The sequence below is a fragment of the Acomys russatus genome, chromosome 23, assembly GCF_903995435.1.
Source record: "Acomys russatus chromosome 23, mAcoRus1.1, whole genome shotgun sequence".
Taxonomy (NCBI): domain Eukaryota; kingdom Metazoa; phylum Chordata; class Mammalia; order Rodentia; family Muridae; genus Acomys; species Acomys russatus.
Window position 1 is genome coordinate 39,062,454 of NC_067159.1, and position 18,588 is coordinate 39,081,041.

At 43.9% G+C, this 18,588-nt stretch overlaps 2 protein-coding genes and 1 long non-coding RNA gene across 3 annotated transcripts in view; 2 read left to right on the plus strand and 1 right to left on the minus strand.

Annotated features, from left to right (window-relative positions):
- Nucleotides 1-1,270: 1,270 nt before the first annotated feature.
- LOC127206494 (uncharacterized) lies at nucleotides 1,271-2,993 on the plus strand. The gene is made up of 3 exons (XR_007832797.1): nucleotides 1,271-1,439; nucleotides 1,624-1,669; nucleotides 2,791-2,993. It is a non-coding gene; the product is annotated as an uncharacterized LOC127206494 (long non-coding RNA).
- A 4,550-nt stretch (nucleotides 2,994-7,543) lies between these two features.
- Nucleotides 7,544-9,989, plus strand: Lamtor3 (late endosomal/lysosomal adaptor, MAPK and MTOR activator 3). The gene is made up of 4 exons (XM_051165718.1): nucleotides 7,544-7,577; nucleotides 8,598-8,773; nucleotides 9,168-9,231; nucleotides 9,649-9,989. Exons 1-4 carry the CDS (start codon nucleotides 7,544-7,546, stop codon nucleotides 9,720-9,722), a joined length of 348 nt encoding a protein of 115 aa, XP_051021675.1. The 3' UTR covers nucleotides 9,723-9,989.
- Nucleotides 9,990-16,421: 6,432 nt separating this feature from the next.
- The window catches only part of Dapp1 (dual adaptor of phosphotyrosine and 3-phosphoinositides 1), a 47,443-nt gene continuing 45,276 nt past the window's right edge, over nucleotides 16,422-18,588 (minus strand). The window contains exon 9 of the mRNA XM_051165680.1: nucleotides 16,422-16,617. Within this exon, the coding sequence (XP_051021637.1) occupies nucleotides 16,549-16,617 (69 nt within the window). The 3' untranslated portion in view covers nucleotides 16,422-16,548. The remainder of the gene's footprint in view (nucleotides 16,618-18,588) is intronic.

An 18,588-nucleotide genomic window follows, 5' to 3' on the forward strand; every position in this document is an offset into this window, starting at 1 on the left:
TATTTTATCCTCTTGATATGCTCATTCACTTATTAAACCATCCAGTAAATGTATGAATCCCTGCCATGTTACGGGCAGAGCTCTAAGTGTAAATTTAATCAAGAAAACATTGTCAGATAACTGGTTTTTATTTTTGATAAATGTGAGAGGACCACAGATTACAATGAGATCATTTATCTAAAGTACCTAAACTATTCTGGAAATGTCAAGGAGGATATCACTGAAACAGAAAAGATGGAAGGGAAAAACAACAACAAAAAAACAAAAAAACAAAAAGTGAAGTAAAATATTCGAAGAGCCGGGCGTGGTGGTGCACGCCTTTAATCCCAGCACTCGGGAGGCAGAGGCAGGCAGATGGCTGTGAGTTCGAGGCCAGCCTGGCCTACAAAGCAAGTCCAGGACAGACAAGGCTACACAGAAGAACCCTGTCTCGAAAAACAAACAGAGGAAAAACTTCATGCAGTGTGTGCTAACTGAAAACCTTGGTTCACACAACTGAGGTTGCTTGCACAAGATCAAGACAGTCAACAGTCTAGCATGTAGTAGGGAGTCCCACCTGAAACTGGGGAGCTACGCCAGTTGATGGCTTCTAAGAGAGGGAGTGCCAATTTTCTTTCTTTTTGTGTGTTTGTTTGAGGCAGGGTCTCTCTGTTAGCCTTGGCTGTCCTGGACTTGTTTTGTAGACCAGGCTGGCCTCGAACTCACAGTGATCCTCCTGCCTCTGCCTCCTGAATGCTGGGATTAAAGGCATGCGCCACAATACCCGGCAGTGTCAATTTTCTTTAAGGGTGGTCCCCTGGTAGGTTGACCATACCCAACTGGGCTTGATATGTTATTCTGGGGGATGGAGAGAGGTGAAGGGAGGATACAAAGTTTGAAGGTTACAGACATGGGGGTGGACCTGGGAGGCGTTAGAGCAGAGGGGCGGAGTATGATCAAAATACAATGTATTAAATTCTCAAAGTCTTAAAAGTATTAAAACTTTATGAAAATAAACTCGGGACCTGGGACTTCTAATAAGTAGGCTGTTCAGTTCCTGCTCAAGTGTCCTCATTCACAAGAACAGATTTAGATAATGGGTCTGGAAAAAGCATACGCATAGTCCACACAGGAATGTCTTACGTTGTTGCTGTGTTCAGAGGAAATTAGGGCGCAGGGGAGCTCAGGCCTCACAGCAGTGGCTCGTGGCGCAGGCGCAGGAAAGCCCCGGGGAGGAGGGGCGGGGCTGCCGCGCGCGCAATTCCGCCAGGCTTCCCCGGAACTTCGGAATCGTTGCAAGTGCTTCCTGGAGCGCATCCGAGGTCACGAGTCATGTGACAGCGGCTTGACAGGCGGCTTCAGGGAGTCGACTGGACTACGGGGACACCCGGGCAGGTCTCCCCAGGCTGGAGATCGCGTGCGTCTGCAGAGGTCGCCCCGTCTGTCGGCGCGGGGACAGGGTGGGCGGGCGGAGGTGGGCCGTCTGGGTTGGCCACCCGGCAGGGTTCTGGGAACCTCCTCACTCCTGGACGGAGATCCAGAACTCTCGCCTGGCCCTGACGAGGGTGGGTTTCGTGGTGTTGGGTCTGGGGAGGGTGAAATAAGCCCGGGCTGCAGAAAGAGTCACGGAAATTTTCCTTCCAGGCGTTCAGATTGATCCTGTGAGAGAAGGGGGTTCATCATGGCGGACGTGAGTTGACACCCCTTCCCAAGAGAAAGGGGGTGGGGGAGGTTTGCATGAAGCTACTGAGTGGGGAGAGGTGGAAATTTGTTCCGTCCTTAGCCCCGACCCCCCCCCCCCCCGATCTATAGTAGGGGGACTAATAAGAGAGTGGACTTGGAGGGTCCTGTGTTTTTATCTGGAATTGTAGTAGGGCACTAAGGTGCCTTAGCTCGAGAAAACTGTATTCTTCCCACTTCCTGATCTTATTGGGGCGTTACAAGGACCCTATGTAGTTAACATTTGAAATTGTAAAGGATGACTGACTGCCTTTCCCCGGACGGTACCTGTTCTGTAGGACGGTGCTCTGAATCCTTTCCCACTAAGTGCTCAACAATGTCTCAACGTTCAGTAGGTTCCGTGTGGCGATCTAAAAGGATTTCTAACTGATGGCCTTTAGCCACCCATGTTCTGTTTTTGTGTGTCCGTTTAAGCTGAGAGCAAAAGTAAGTTCGTGGTGGTAACATGGAAAAATAGTACTCATTCAGGTTTGGAGCTAGAGGTTCAAAACAGCCCACATTTAGGGTGGAGGTCATAATTGATTCCTGAATTGTCAGCGAATGTTTTCAGGAGAGTGTGTAATGAGACAAGGTAGCCTTCTGCTCTCTTAGCACCAACCACGTTCCGAGTTAAATACTTCACTTTGTCATTATCTTTCTCAAGAAACTGAGTACTAGAGCAGCTTCTGTAACTGACTTAGGATCATTAGAAACGATCGTGGAAAATCTGCGTGGACATGGGAAGAGAATTGTAGACTATTGCATACAGCAGCAGCAGCAGGGTGTAAATTATTAGGAAATCCGGGATCTCGTTTAACAGCAAATATGTAATGCTTCCCAATTTAAGTACACTAACCTATACACCGTACTACAGTTTTACAGCGTTTTTTATGATTAGCATCAGTGATTATCCCTGTCTGCACATAAGGAAACTGAGGCCTAGAAAAAAAGATCAGTTAACTTCCTCTAAGGTTTACAAGTGAACGATGCAACACCAGTTACAGATGGTGACTTCATGTCCTTTAAAGGGGAATCTGGACAGGGCTAAAGGAGCCTAGTATAATATGATATTTTAAAATGTTTCTCTTTCAGGATCTAAAGCGATTCCTCTACAAAAAGTTGCCAAGGTAAGAAATTAACTAGTTTGTTGCTGAATAAGTTCAGTGTAACACATTAATCTTACAAAGGTTTTTGTTTGTCCTTTTTAAAATTCGTATTTTACATATGTCACATTTAAATGCACACCTAACCCCAGCTGTCATTACTAATGATTTGGGTTTATAGATAGATGGCATGAAGTCAGATGGCTTGGTTATGGTTCAACAGGAAGTGGGTGCTGCAGCCAGAGCTTAGATTTCTCACCACTTTCAAGTTTGTTTGTTTGTTTTTTTTTTTAACACGTTATTATAGTTGTTTATTGGAGTATTGTTTAAAGTTCTCAAGTAAATTTAAGAAAAAGGTAATTGATATTATTGGGGCCTAATTGCTGGGTCAACATAATCCAGAAATACTAGGCTGAGACAACAGTTCATATTTGAAAAAAAAAAATCATAGTCTTCTTTTGCCTCAACACTGTGCTTGTGATGTGCCCTCTTACAAAGGCCCAGGTGTTGAGGTGAGCAAATGTCTTTTTACATATTTTACCAGTCTGGAGGACTTTCTCTCTCTCTCTCTCTTAAATTCATTACAACTCACCTTCAGTTTAATGTTAAAAAATAAAAATAAAAAAAAGTCTATTGACAAGCGTCTCTTTTGTCTACATTCATAACCGTTTAAAATAATGATCACAATTTGTGATCATTCAGGCTGAGGCAGGAGGGAGGGGGAGAACGGCTGGAGTCCTGTTTTTCCTGTCCAGAATAAAGCAGGCAGATGGGATGGAATGGCCTTTGAGGTAGTCCAGGAGAGTAGTCCATGAAGCCCTTTCCCCTGTCCCCAGTGTAAAGTCAGGAGTGGCTGCATATGCGTTAGTTACCGCTCATTTCTGTAAGTTGGAAAAGTGACATTCACTTAGACTTGCTTGACTTGTTGGATGTGTTAGATACTGGCTTATGCTTGTGCTCTGATTATAGATCAGTGGAAATGAGTGACAGTGGCTTCTGGTTTTTATTTATATTGTATTTCTTTTATGTATTCATGAAGAAAACACTATTGGGTGTTAAATAAAATAATGATTATCATCGGTTTTTTGTTAATGAAATCTTTAAATTAACTTTAATTCCCTTCCGCTTAATAAAATGGCAAATTATAGAGACCAACTGCTGGTTCTTTTTCACACAAATGGCCAATATGGCAGGCAGTTGTAGCTTTGTATGCTAACTAATGAATGACAATAGAAACCACGGTACAGGCTAAAGCCATGCTGGGAACAGGCTAAACCATGCTGGGAACAGGCTAAACCATGCTGGGAACAGGCTAAACCATGCTGGGGAACAGGCTAAACCATGCTGGGAACAGGCTAAACCATGCTGGGGATTCTTAGTGATTAGTGGGGAAATAGTTACTTTGTGACCTTAAAAGTTTTCAAAACATTAAAACTTTTCTTATTGTTGATTACTAATATTTTGGGGAATGCAAAAAAACTAGCCAACACAAGAACAAATGCAATAGCTAATATTTGCTTAGGACACAAACACATTAAAAACGTTGTGGACGTGAGCTGGACATGGTGGCTAGGTCTGTAGTCCCAGCATTTGGAAGGTGACACAAGTTCCAAGCCAGCCTGGGCTACATGAGATTCTGTTTCAAAGCAACAACACGGGCGGTTAGATGGCTCAGTGGGGGAAGGCCGAGCTGTTGAGCCTGGTGTGCAGCATGTGCCGTGGGTGGTTGAAGTAGAGAGCTGACCTCACACCTTGTCCTCTGACCACAGGCACGCACACATACAGTAAATATAAATATTGAAAACAGCAGCTAAAAAGCAAACGTTGAACCGCTTCTCAAGCTTCATGAATTCCTGGTTTAACGGTTTTATTTCTTTACTTCTTAGCAAAGTCAGGTGGTTCCTGATATCAATAAAACACGTTTTTATTCTATTAAATTGTTCTTGCTGGGCATAGTGGCACATGCCTGTAATCTCAACACTCAGGGAGGCAGAGGCAGGTGGGTCTCTGTGACCAGCCTGGTCTACAAAGCGAGTCCAAAGCTATACGGAGAAACCTTGTCTTGAAAAACCAAAACCAAACAAACAAACAAAATTGTTCTTGGGCAGTATTTGAAAATCTAGTTGGGACCCCAAAATATCATGTTTTCCATGTTTTGCTATAGCAATATTTTATAAGTATATGAAAACAGTTTGTTCTGTACCGTTTGTGGGAGATTTGCAGGATGGTGGATAGACCGAGTGCAGGCATGTGTGTGTGTGCTCAGCAAACCTCAGCTATGTCATCAGCCCCGGATGGTATCTTTAATATTAGTGTAACACTGTTTTTAGAAGAAAAAGGGTTCTTTTTAAATAAGCTTTAGATTTTTTTTCTGACTAATAAAATTTATTTCTTATGACTATATCTGTTGATGGCTCAACAATTAGTAAAATCCATTCAGAGCACCCTTTGCCTATTATATGTATATATAGAACTGAAAAGAGCTTGTATGCTGTGCCCTGATTTCTAAAAAGGAGTGCTTTAAGAATGTAGCTGCTTCTGCATTCTTAGGCGTGTGCCTCTGTGGATTTGTAATCCATTAAAAAGAATGTCCTACTTTTTTGCCCCTTCTTTTGGTGCATTAGTTACTATTTAAATTAATTACTGTGGAAATTAGAAAAACTCACTCATGCTATATAGAGTTTTCTTTTTTTCTTTTGTTTTTCAAGATAGGGTTTCTCTGTGTAGCCTTGGCTATCCTGGACTCAACGTTTGTAGACCAGGCTGGCCTCGAACTCACAGCGATCTGCCTGCCTCTGCCTCCCAAGTGCTGCCTCCCAAGTGGCGGCATACACCACCACACCCGGCTTTTTCTAAACATTTTTTTATATCATATTGAGCACCTGTTTTTCAATTTGATTTTTTTTTTTTTTTTTTTTGAGTAGACAATATACTTACAAAATTTAAGACTCTGGTACTTCCTATGTCTGCCCTCCAGTCATGTAGTTCTGCTGCTAGGAGCATCCGGTGTCAGAGGCATTTACGTACTTATAGACAGACAGGTGTAAGCATGCTTTGTGTGCAACACACGCACACACATGTATGCACATGCATGCACACACATGTGAAGCTTGCTTACATGCTCTGTTACATCGTTTGTTGCTTAAGGTACATTTTTCAGAACTGGAGCTTCCTTTTCACTTAAGAACATAGCTTTGAGAGGCTGACAGATTGTTGAGAAGTGAAGAGCACTGGCTACTCTCGTAAGGCAGTTGGGGTCAGTTCCCGGTAGCTCTGTTGGGTAGTGCACAACTCCCAGTTCCAGGGAATTTGATGCTCATCTCTGCTCTTGAAAGGGACTTTCATATATACAAGTTGGCTCAGAGATTTATTTATTTTCAGTTATTGAGGCTGGGCAGTGGTGGCGGACATCTTTAACCCCAGCACTTGGGAGGCAAGTGTAAGAACCTGAGTTGGTCCTCAGATCTTGAGTGAAGTCAGTGTTCCTATACCAAAATGGGAGCTGGAAGCTCATGGCCAGCTACACCAGCACATGAAGTGGCAGAGAAGAAAGTGAGGCTGCCTGTTCCTTACCTCCACATGCACATGCACACGGTCACCCCCCCCCCCAGCCCCCACATACACACACACAGACTTTGAGATCAGGTCTGCTTAGTGCATAAGGAATGCCCCTTCCTTCTCAGTTACTGGATGCCCTTACATTCAGCTGAGCTCCCCCTTGCCCTGGTGAGTCTTTTCTGCCTACAGATCTCTTGACAGCGCTTCTCACAGCAGTAATACCTTCCTTAGAGTGAGACTGTTTGGTCGCTAGCCATGCAGTGTACGAGTCAGTAGGTGGTCTAGCTTTCCTTGTCACAAGATGAGCAATACGACACGTCCCAAAATCTAGAAACCAGCATCGGAAAGAAGCAGCAAAGTGTAAAGAGGTTCTTCTGTTTTCACCTTTGTCACTACCCCCACAGCTGAACTCGTTTCTGCTTTTACAAACCATGGAATGATAAAACATAAACTTTACTCTTCAATAGTAAATATGTATGCTGTAAATAGTCTCAACATTTTCAACATTTCAGTAGGACACATACATTGAATTTCTAGGAACGTTTTCGTAAACACACGAGAACATAGTTAAACAAGAAGGTGTGCATGCACACACACATGGGTGCGTGCACACATACATGCATATAGGCACATATTTTTCATAAATGTACATGAAACAGAGGATTTAGTTTGGTTAGAGCCCTTGCTACTCCCTAAGTTCAGTCAATAGTGCTAGAGGAAGGGGGAGAAAAATACACACACACGCACACGCAACACACACACACATACATATATACCTACATAATTGAAAGTTACTAGCATGAGTCTGAAGTACGTGTTTGTAGAAATAAGAATGATTTTGTAATACTGAACTTGGTTTTCTTGCAGCGTTGAAGGGCTCCATGCAATCGTTGTGTCAGATAGAGATGGGGTGCCTGTTATTAAAGGTAATGCTGAGTATTTCACGTATGTGGCCTATTTACTTTTGACAAAAAAAAAGTCTTATATTGAAATAATTAAAAATATATAAAGCTTATTTCAACCAACTAGAAAGACTGTTTTGGTTGGTTGAGGAAGTATACCCTTTGTTGGAGACTTGCTATTGAACCTGTAGTAAACTCCCCGTCAGCTGGGCCATGTAACATCTAGAGTCTCTGTGTGCACTTACCATAGGCCCAGTTTTCCACTGAAGACGCTGTGGTATAATGCGAACCAGTAAATATATCTTCAGTGTTGAAAGTGCGTGTGCAAGGCAGACAGGCAGTCAACCCCTAAACCACATCGCTAGCTCAGACTGGTTTTCTTTTTTTTTTGGTTTTTTTTTTTTTTGGTTTTTTGCTTCTTCACTACTACAAATACATATCTTAAAACTTTAATGTCACAATTACTTTAGTTGATCAGAATGTAAGAAGTTTTAAAGGACTACACCTGTATTAATTCTTAAGAATATCATGCACACATACAGTGTGTTTTGGTCATATTCACTACTTCCTCCAAATTTACCCAGGATGGTTTTCGCTGTCCTCAGCTTTTTTTTTTTTTTTTTTTTTTTAATGTGCATTTGCTGTAATGGAGCAAGTGTGAAATCGGGTTGCTTGCTTACTCTTTGCGTCCTCTGGCGTGATCAAAGTAGACGTTGCTAGTTTTACTTACCAAAGATTAAACAGTATCTTAAATTTCTTTCCACATCAGGACAAGCATATTGGGTAGTTTTAGACGTTAGGATTAAAACATGCTGTAGAAGTTAATGGAACATGGCCAAGTGCAGAGAGGACACTCCCTGTCCAGAGCTGTGCGTTGAGTTGGTGACAAGACATGATAGAGTCCATCGTCCACATGTCACCCACCACACAGCCTGGGCAGCTGTGAGCAGGTCACCTCCCTTTTGTCCCTCCTATAGAGAGGGCAGGAACTAGATATGTAGCTAACATTAGTGCAGCCTTCCGGGAGTGACAGGAACGGGAAGCTGGCGCCAGCTCTTGGGCTGTGAGCTTCTGTGAGAGCCACTGCGCTTGGGGCTTTTTTGAGAGCAAAAGATTTTGTAGGCCTTTCCATTTTCTTCCAGCACAGTCTCAGCTGGCCAGGGCTCGCTTTATTACACGTAGGTCAGCGTTTCTTCCCGTAGTTACTCATGGTCGCTGTACTTCTGATTAAGCCCTTTCCCACCTGAACTGATGAGGCCCTCTTAGAGGTAGCGTTCTCAACGCGGTACATGTGCCTTTGTGCCTCGGCTCTTATGGGTTTCTGCTTTTTTGAAAGTTGCTGTTAAACCCTTTGCACCGTATTCTGTTTCTTCCTCAGTGGCTAATGACAGTGCTCCAGAGCACGCCCTGCGGCCTGGCTTCTTATCCACATTTGCCCTCGCAACAGACCAAGGCAGCAAACTCGGACTTTCAAAAAACAAAAGCATCATCTGCTACTATAATACCTATCAGGTCGGTCCTGACCTCACCTGCCATGCTTACACCTTTTATAGACTGTGATATAAGTCTAAATTTTAATATGAAGGGGATAGGATTTTTTTAAATGTAACCTTCAAGTTACTTACGTTAAAACTAGCCTTTTAAAAATGTTTTTATACTAGGCAATAATTATTTTAGAGCGGTTCTTAAAAGTTTTAAAATAGTTTGTTATCCTATAAAGTGTACATTAGACCACTGTTAATTCTGGTAGATGTTGGGTACCGTTAGCTTACACGGCTGTGATTCCTCAACACAGTTCCTCTGTTGTGTCAGGTAAAACACTTGCCGTAAAAGGTCAGCGGTGTCGGCTGTTTGAATGCAGTGTTCACCATGCAACTTCACTATTTAGATCTTATTCTCCTTTTAGGTGGTTCAGTTCAATCGCTTACCTCTGGTGGTGAGTTTCATAGCCAGCAGTAACGCCAACACAGGTATGTTGGAAGGGTTGCAAATGCAGATTTTGATTCTGTGTATTGCCATGCCTGTGCAGTAGGAATGGCTGGCATGCAGTGCGACTAGCTGCATTTGTGGCTCAGCCTCACCATCACTTTTCTCTTGCACTTGAGTCCTAGGTCCCATGTCTGCATACCCAGGCCTTGTCCATCCCACAGGGTCATTTTCAGATGCACATGAGATGGAAAGTGACTAGTTCTGCAGACCAGCCAGTGAAATTGCAATGTTGACATTGTGAATATTTGTAGACTACTTAAATGTGATTGAGAATTTAGTTTCGTTTCTGTTGCAGTGGTAAAACACTCTGACAAAAGCCACATGAGAAAGGGTTTATTTTAGCTCAGAGTTTATAAGAAAAATTTTCTAACATTCTAATTTTTTGAACTCTCTTTTAGGACTTATTGTCAGCCTAGAAAAGGAGCTGGCTCCGTTATTTGAAGAACTGATAAAAGTTGTGGAAGTGTCCTAATCTCACAGTGGTTTTGATGTACACCTTGTCTTCATTGAAGCAACACTGCACCAGTCCAGCAATCTTCAGGCCGCCGTACTTCTTGTATCTATTTACTGAAAGGGCCGCTTTTCCATCTTACACTAAAGAAGAGCCTGTCCCTATAATGTATAGACAGATCAATTGTTATATTTATGTGTATAAAGTCTTTTCTTACTTAGTGAGATCTGGGAATGCCACAGAAACGGTTCACTCTATTGCAGCTCCCGTGGAGTTAAGTGCCGAGGGCAGCAACGGATAACGGGTGGCATTCTGTCCGGTGCCTCAGGGTCAGAAGGTCACAGCTGCCCTTGAGCCAGCAAGCACGCCTGCTGTACACTTCTCCCACACCACAAGCCACAGACAGACCCTTATACAGAGAAGAATAACAGGGACATATTTTTCTTAAGATCGTATTTTATTTCTTTGCATTGAGTGTGAGGAAGATGAAATAGCTTAGTAAAAATAATAATGTCAGTACAATCACTAACTTTCCTCTGTTCGGACTCAGTGCATGTCGGGTCACTAATGGATTTGACTCTTCTTTGAGGGTGCTGCTCTTCAGTAAGAACGAAAATCACTGCGTATGATTTCTCTTCCACTTTTTGTAACCGCGCTTTAATGACTGTGTTCCTTATATAGCTGAAATGCCATATTACTGAATTCTGTTTCCAATATCAGTATGTATATAAAAATGACAGTATAGCCATTTTTCATACATGAGTATAAATAAAACAGTATTTTTAAAAATACAGAAGGAGCTCTGTATAGGCCTGCTTTTTTTCAGACTTTGAGTTTAATGGATATAACTAATTCTGTCCTTCAGCCCCATGAATAAGTAGTGAACAATTCTTGTAGGGATTGTATTGGAGATTGTTGTACCTAGTATAAACTGTCAGAAAAACCTCATCCGTGAGTGTGACTGAGCCATCAGGAAAGAGGTTCTTTCTGCTTATGTGCCTAAGAGGCTCAGGCGTGCATCCAGCGTTCAAGTCCGGCTCTCCTCGTCAGTTTGTCACTGGGATGGCTCAGTACACACACAGTACTGTGTACAGGTCTCCAGCACTCCTGCCGCACAGCTGTAGACAGGATGTTGCCTTGGCCTGCCTGCTCCAGGGACAGGGCAGGTGTCCTTAGCTGGCTGAGCACCGTGTCGCTTTTCCCTCCCCTCATTTTCCAGTACAGTATGAGAGGAGTTGTGAGTAAAGGAAGAAGGTGTATGGAGCTGAGAGAGACACACCAGAGACAACGGCAGAGCCTCAAAGTAGGGCTACTTAAATCAGGCAACAAAAAGTGGGGGAGCTATCAACTGTTAATGAACTATGAGATACACTCATTAAGATACAGGTCTCATTGTCTGAGTTCCCACTTAATAATCCCTAGAAAATTCTTGCCAGGGATGTGGTACACGAAACAGAAAGGAATAAAGAATAGGAATAAAGTAGCAGATTTGTTAGGAGAGGTGATACTAATTGTTTAATTAGCCAGGTGTGATGAGAGGCTAAGCAGAAGGATGGAAAGTTTGAGGCCAGCCTGGGCGACTTAATGACTTTCTCAAATGTGTTTAAAAGGATAGGGGCACAACTGAGTGGCAGGGCACTTACCTGGTGGACTTGAGGCCGGGGGCTGGAGCCTCAGCACTGCAGAAAAGGATGTGCGTATCATCTAAGGATCTCAAGAAAAGAAACGATTAGTAACTTAATGCTGCTGTGGGGTTTCCATCTCAGGGAATGTATGGCTACATTATTGATTGTGAGATTATGCAGGTGGGAGTTGCTAAATACTCTTTTGCACAGGTAACAGGAACCCAGAATAACTTTCAAAATCGTACCTATTTAGTGTTGAGTGTGCATACAAACGTGGAGGTCAAAGGACACTTGTGGGACTCGGCTCTCCTGCTGTGTAGACTCTGGGGATTGAACTCAGATTGACCAACCACACTCAAACACAGTAGCAATAAATAAATGTTTTCAAATATTTGAGCAAAACAAAATGAGATAGTTGGGGAGAAAGCTGTGTCAGTTCTCAAGCAGATCAGCAGGGTTTGACCTCGTTATAAGGGATTGGTGTGAGAAACTGGGAAATATAACTGTGCAGTAGGCCAGAGTCGGAGACCATCTCCACAGCTCTTTCCCCTTGCTCCAGAGACCCTCCCATTGATTGGATGAGGCCTGCACATACTCTGTTAACTAAACATTTGCATCCCAAAGCCTGTCAACCCGACATAGATTCCCTTCCCAAGTGTGCTCTCCTATCCCCCCGCCCCCTTTGGAGACAGGGTTTCTCTGTGTAGCCATGGCTGTCCTAGACTCGCTTTGTAGACCAGGCTGGCCTCGAACTCTCAGTGATCTACCTGCCTCTGCCTCCCAAGTGCTGGAATTAAAGGCGTGCGCCACCACGCCCGGCGTGCGCTCCCTCTTTAGTTTGCCAGACAGCTGTACTTGTGACACTCAAAATGTGGCCCACAGACCAGGCTGTTCTATCCACTGACAGAATATACAGAAATTGGTGCTTAACTACTTGCTTCTTCTCAGCACTGCAAAAAACAATCTGCACTAATTTAACACAGAAACTCTGTCTGCTGAGTCTGATATTTTCTTTTTTTTTTTTCTGAGTCTGATATTTAAGATGGGAATTATACCTTCACTTTTTATTACTTGTGTGTATGTAGGTTCTGGTGGCATGAATACATGTATGTGTGTGGTGTTGGTGGTATATGCATGTGTTGACGGGTGCCTGCACAGGCCAGAAGAGGCATTGGATCCTTTGGAGCTGGAGTTACAAATGGTTGTGAGCTCTCTGATGTGGGTGCTAGGAACCTATGGTCCTCTCTCCAGCACCCTTAAATCATTTTTAATGGAATTTTACAGAATCCCTGTCTATGAGAGGTCAGAAATGTTTTAAAAAGTAAAACTGGTCCTCCAGCACATGTGGCTAAGGAACTCTACTTGAAGTCTTTGAAGTCATGGCCAGTCAGCTTGAAGCCACGATGAGTATAGGCTCCAGCCTGGCCTCCACTGTAGACTTTCCTTGGCGAAGAAGAGATCCGCCTGCCTTGGCCTCCCGAGTGCTGGGAGGCGTGGACCACCACGCCTGGCCTTAAAGAAGGTCTTTTTTTTTTTTTTTTTTTTTTTTTTTTTTTAGACAGGGTTTCTCTCTGTAGCCTTGGCCATCCTGGACTCACTTTGTAGACCAGGCTGGCCTCGAACTTACAGCGATCCTCCTGCCTCTGCCTCCCGAGTCCTGGGATTAAAGGCGTGCGCCACCACGCCTGGCGAAGAAGGTCTTAAGTGTGGAAGGAGGGTGAAGGACATAGGCCCTATATCCTCTACTGTAGTCTCTGCCCGAGCAGGCCCACATCATCAGTGTGGAGGAGGGGAAGTAGGAGTGAGTGGGAAGAGAAGGGCCACCTCACAACGTTTTCTGATGCTCCAGGGCCTCTGATGCAGGTTGCGGCTTTCACCAGACTCCACTAGTCTTTCCTCATCCAAGAGGGGAGATTTTACTGTCCTAGAAAGACTATGTGGAGCGATATTTCCCCCAGAAGGAGTCTTGACAATAATCGCTAACATTTGGCTGTATCTTTCTTAGATACAGGACTTAGTGATGCCTCATTCACGATTCTCCCACGGCCCCCCTCCCCGCTCTGATCTGCCGCGTCTGCACATAGCACCCCCCCTTCTGCCATTTTGGGTTTGAAGAAGCTCTTCCCTCAAGGATGAAGCATGACGTTCTTCCTGGACAGCCAAGAGCAGATAAAGCATACAGCCTGCTGCCGTACGTAGAAGACGTATGATAGTTGTCCTTTTCCATGCCAGCCCCGCTAACAGTCGGTCTAATGACGTCAGCCCCGCTAACAGTCGGTCTAACGCCCCGCTCACTTTCCTTCACTGCTTTGCAGACCCCTCGCAGTGTTGATTACATACATGGTCATATATGTATTTATTGCCTTATCCATAATCCACTGAAGACCTGGGAGGATGTGAGTATTTCCCAGGCTCCCAGGCTTCTGTGCCTCCTAATTGGAGCGCCACCATTATTTATGATATTAGTCAGTTGTGTCTAGGTTAAAAGGGATTCAGGAGTCTTTCTGGAGTAAGCATCCCTGCACTGATGAGAGTGGAAGAGAGGAGACCAGTGGACCAGACCCAGGGAAGCTCCTGAAAGGCTCCCAGCATGGGCCCAGTTTGTATTCTGACTTTATACTCTAAAACCACAAGATGGGCAGGCAAGCAGGCAAGAGTTTACAGACAGTCAGCAGGTTGTTGAGGGCAACGGCCCATTGCTTCAGCTATTTCTTCAGGTCGTTCTGTTCCAGGTAGCAAGTGAAGCCACGCTTGGCAAATAGGCAGCGTGAGCAGAGCTTTGAGGAAATCACTAATAAATCAGTATCTAATAATTGGTCCTTTTTACCATCTTCTACTTCAGAAGCAATAAGTATGTTATAATAACAAAATTGGACATGCACAACAAAATCATGCATTTTTTAATTTAATAAACAGAACCAAAGGACATAAATAAACACACTTACAGAAGGTAAAAAAAAAAAAAAGAGTATTTAGTATGTGAAGAAAGACTCGTTCTAAGAAAACAAAACCATATCTCAAGAAGGAGCCATTTGTTACTCTTTACATCTTGACATTGTTTTATTCCATGTAATACAGATATTACATTACTGCCCTCTCTCGCAGCCAGACAAGTATCCTACCACTGATCCAGACCCAGCCCCAAAATCCTCTGAAACAAACCAAAATATAATTTTTTGAGTCTTCATTGTTTAAACAACAGGAAAAGAGTTTCCAACAAAGTACTATGAATGAATCCTGACCCAGCTTGAGAAATATCAAGATGAGTAAAGCCCCCTTCTGGGCGCATCCTCAGAGGCATCCCAGAGATGAGCGTGCTGATGTCATGGAGGTTTAATCCATTCGTGGGTCAGAATTGGAACAGACTATAGGGGAGGTGGCAGAGCATGGAAGATGGAGCCTGGTTGGAAGTATGCCACTTAGGACATGCTCCCGGAGGTCTCTGCCTTGCCTCCTCCCTTTCCTGTTACTGCCTTGCTCTGCTTCCTCCTGCCTGTTATGACTTGAACAGCTACCCAACGCTATACCCGCCCAGCATGGTGGGCTGAAACATCTGGAACCACAAGTAAATTGTTTCCATTGTTCGCTCAAGCATCTTGGTCACACTGGCTAAAGCGCTAACCGTTGCCCCTTTCTACTCCGAGAACAGGGTTCCATCAGCTCCGTGCCGCTCGCTGGCTCGTCACCTCTTTGTTTCCCTTCTTTTAAAAAAAAAACCATGCCAATGATGATAGCAGGAGTTAGCTTCTGAACTTCATAACTTCTGAACACCTGTATTGCAGTCCAGCTCAATTCTGGTATTCTGGTTTACAACAGCTGTGCATCAATGAGCTTTTACGGAGATATGATTTACTTCCTTCCTTGGAAAGAGAAGGTGTCCTTTAACAAGGTTAGGGTACACCACAGGGCTAATCTCATACAGCTGATCCTGGTAAAAGAGACGGAGCGCAGGCATCCTTTATGCAGAAGTCTCAATCGATTGAAAGAAATGACAGCTTAAGAGGACTTAGTGCTTTATGCTTGTATTATATTCGTAATGATAACCATTAAACTAACTTATCCACTGCTTATCACCCTTCCTCAGTGTGTAGTTTCTTGCTGTATAAAACCTTCCCTCCCATTATTATACATTAATTTACTTTTTCCTGTCTAGTCACCCACAAGACATGTAGTTCTTAACAGTTTTCATTAGAAGTGAGGGAGCCACTGGGTTTCTCAGCTTTTAAAAATAATGTGTGTGTATGTGTGTGTGTGTGTGTGTGTGTGTGTGTGTGTGTGTGTGTGTGATGTGGGGGACACATGCTGTGATATGTAGAGGTCAGAGAACAACTTCGTGGAGTTGGTTCTCTCATTCCACCTCTGTGTGAGTTTTGGCGTTCTTACTCTGGTTGTCAAGCTTGGCATGGCAAATGCTAACATCTAAGCCATCTCACCAGCCTGATTTCTAAGCATTTTAAAGGGGGGTAAAAAAATCAATGTGTTGAACATTTTTTCCTTTATGTTTTGGAAACTTTATTAAATGATTTTTTTTCCCTGTTATGTGTATGTGTGTGAGTATGTGTACCTGAGTGCAGGTGCCCAAGATGGCCAGGGGCATCAGACTCTGAAGCTAGTTACAGAGGTTTGTGAACCACTTGATGTGGGCCCTGGAATCTGAAGTCAGGTTCCCTTGAAGAGCAGATGCATTTTAATGGCTGAGCCATCTCTTCAGCCCTATTTGAGGTGTTTGTAGATAGACAAAACAAAAGCAGCCCTTCCTTGAAAGTCTTTGGTGTTTATTATCTTAGTTTGCTTTGTGAAAGAGCAGCCTGCACTAGTCACTGCTGTTGCCTTACTATTGAGTATAGTAGCGCGTCCTGAAGTTTAGTCGGTGGACCTTGATTTGGGGCGGGACTCCGGGCTGGTGACTAAAGTCAAGGAGCCTAAGCCGCTGTGACAGCAAGCAAACTGTCTTGCTCTGTGTGCTTTGACTGCCTCCACCTGGAAGTAGAAGCTAGGCAGTTTCCATCAGCGGGGCACTGCTTCTGTGTTCTCAAGCAGATGGCCAGGTCCTGCCGGCTGTTTTTAGTGAATCAGCAAACAGCATACGGCTCCCAACCTTGATCTACTTTTGGTTTGTTTTTAGAGGAAATTCCTCAGTGAACTTTCGCTCTGAAGCCTGACATAGGTCGGAGCACTTGAAACACTGCACCTTGCCCCACAGCTGGGGCACTTCTAAAGTTCTATTTGAAGATGAATGACCGAGTCCGGACAGTGTCCTCTCCTTGATCCAGCTGTTTTCTTATTTTTGACTGTAATAAAACATAGATACGCATATTATTGAGCCACTTTGAGATGTTGGCTATGAACTGGTGAGGAAGACATGTTAAGCAGTCAAAGAGAATCAGTTATGAATTACCACACCTTTGCCAAGTTCTTTTGTTTTGTTGTTATGTTTTGTTTTTCGAGGCAGGGTCTCTCTGTGTAACAGCCTTGGCTGTCCTAGACTCACTTTGTAGACCAGGCTGGCCTTGAACTCACAGAGATCCACCTGCCTCTGCCTCCTCAAGTGCTGGGATTAAAGACGTGTGCCACCACGCCCCAATTGAACTATTTTTTTTATTTAATTTTTCTACAAAAATTATGTGTCATTTAGATAATGATAAAACACATGGAATTAGAAATAGAGTCATTTCAGCCCAGGTTTGCCATGACAAAGCATTTCCCCACTGAGAATCTCAAAACGAGCACACTATTAACTTGGATTTTAAATGAAAGAAGAAGAAGAAGAAGAAAAAAAGGCGCAGATGCTCAGCAATGTTCACAGACCCTGCTTTTATTTGGCAGAGAGGAGTGTTCCTACCCCTGAGCTACCAGCCTGGCTTTAAGGAGATCCATTTTCAGGCAATGCCTACAGATTCAATAATTATACACACACACACACACACACACACACAGAGAGAGAGAGAGAGAGAGAGAGAGAGAGAGAGAGGGAGGGAGGGAGGGAGGGAAGGAAAAATGCTTTGCCTTTGAATATACCAAGGGTTTCAAGACAGTATGCTATGGTTTGATCTACATGTAAAGGCTTGGTCCATGGCATTGAAGTGATAGGGGTTTTAAAAGATGAGCTTGCTGAGTGTGAGCACTCTGGGAGGAAGATGCAGGTGGATCTCTGTGAGTTCGAGACCAGCCTGGTCTACAAAGCATATCCAGGACAGCTAAGGCTACACAAAGAAACCCTGCCTCAAAAAAGGAAAAAGGAAAAGAAAATGGTGGAACTTACTGAGAGGTCTTTAGGTCACTGGTACACTGCCCTTGTTCTGGAGAGAGTTCTAGAAGTCTGTGCTTGACCCCACCCCCACTCCCCACAGTTTATCTCTGGCTTCCTGACATTTCCATCTTCCACCTGTCTCTGTCTTTATGTTCTACCATGAGGTCTTCCTCAGAAGCTGAGCTGCTATGCCCTTGAACCTCAAAGCCTGTGAACTTCCTTTACTTCATAAGTAGCTTGCCTCCTGGATTTCCTGAGACAAACAACAACCAGACTAATATATGCATTACAGGAAGCCTCAGAAAGCTTTTCCTTGGCTACCGGCTCTCTATAATGTGCATGAGAGGAATGTAAGATAATTCATCCAACTGTCTCCCCTTGGGAGGTACGCAGCAGGAAGATAAAGCACCTTAGGTGCTTGACACACACAAGTGCAGCTTACACTGGGAACCATGTACCTCCCCAAGCTCCCCCTTTTGACCATTTAAAAGGCTTCCCAAGTTGAAACACATGTCAGTGTCCCTGTCTGAGATCTTCCAGTCCCAGTATTCTCTTCCAGACAAAATGAGAGTGACCAACACACCTTACAGGAAGATGGCCAGCAGCTGGTGCTAGGATAGGCTGAGCTGCAAGTGTAACTTCACTGTCCCTCTTTACCGACCCCCTCTTTATACCCCTTAAGAATGCACAGATTGAAGAAGACATCCTCTTACTAGACAGGACTGATAGTGGAGGGAGGGGAGCACCAACCCACCCACAAAAACTTCAATCTAAAATTTACCCTGACTACAAGATGTGCAGAGGTAAAGATAGAACAGAGAGCTTGGCCCAATCTGAGACCCACTCCATGGGAGAAAGCCAGCCCCTGACACTATTAATAATACTCTGCTCCGCTCAGAGACAGGAGCCTAGCATAGCTGTACTCTAAGAGGCTCCACTCAGCAGTGGATTGAAACAGATGCTGAGACTCAAAGCCAAACATTGGGCAAAGTAGAGGGAGTCTTATGGAAAA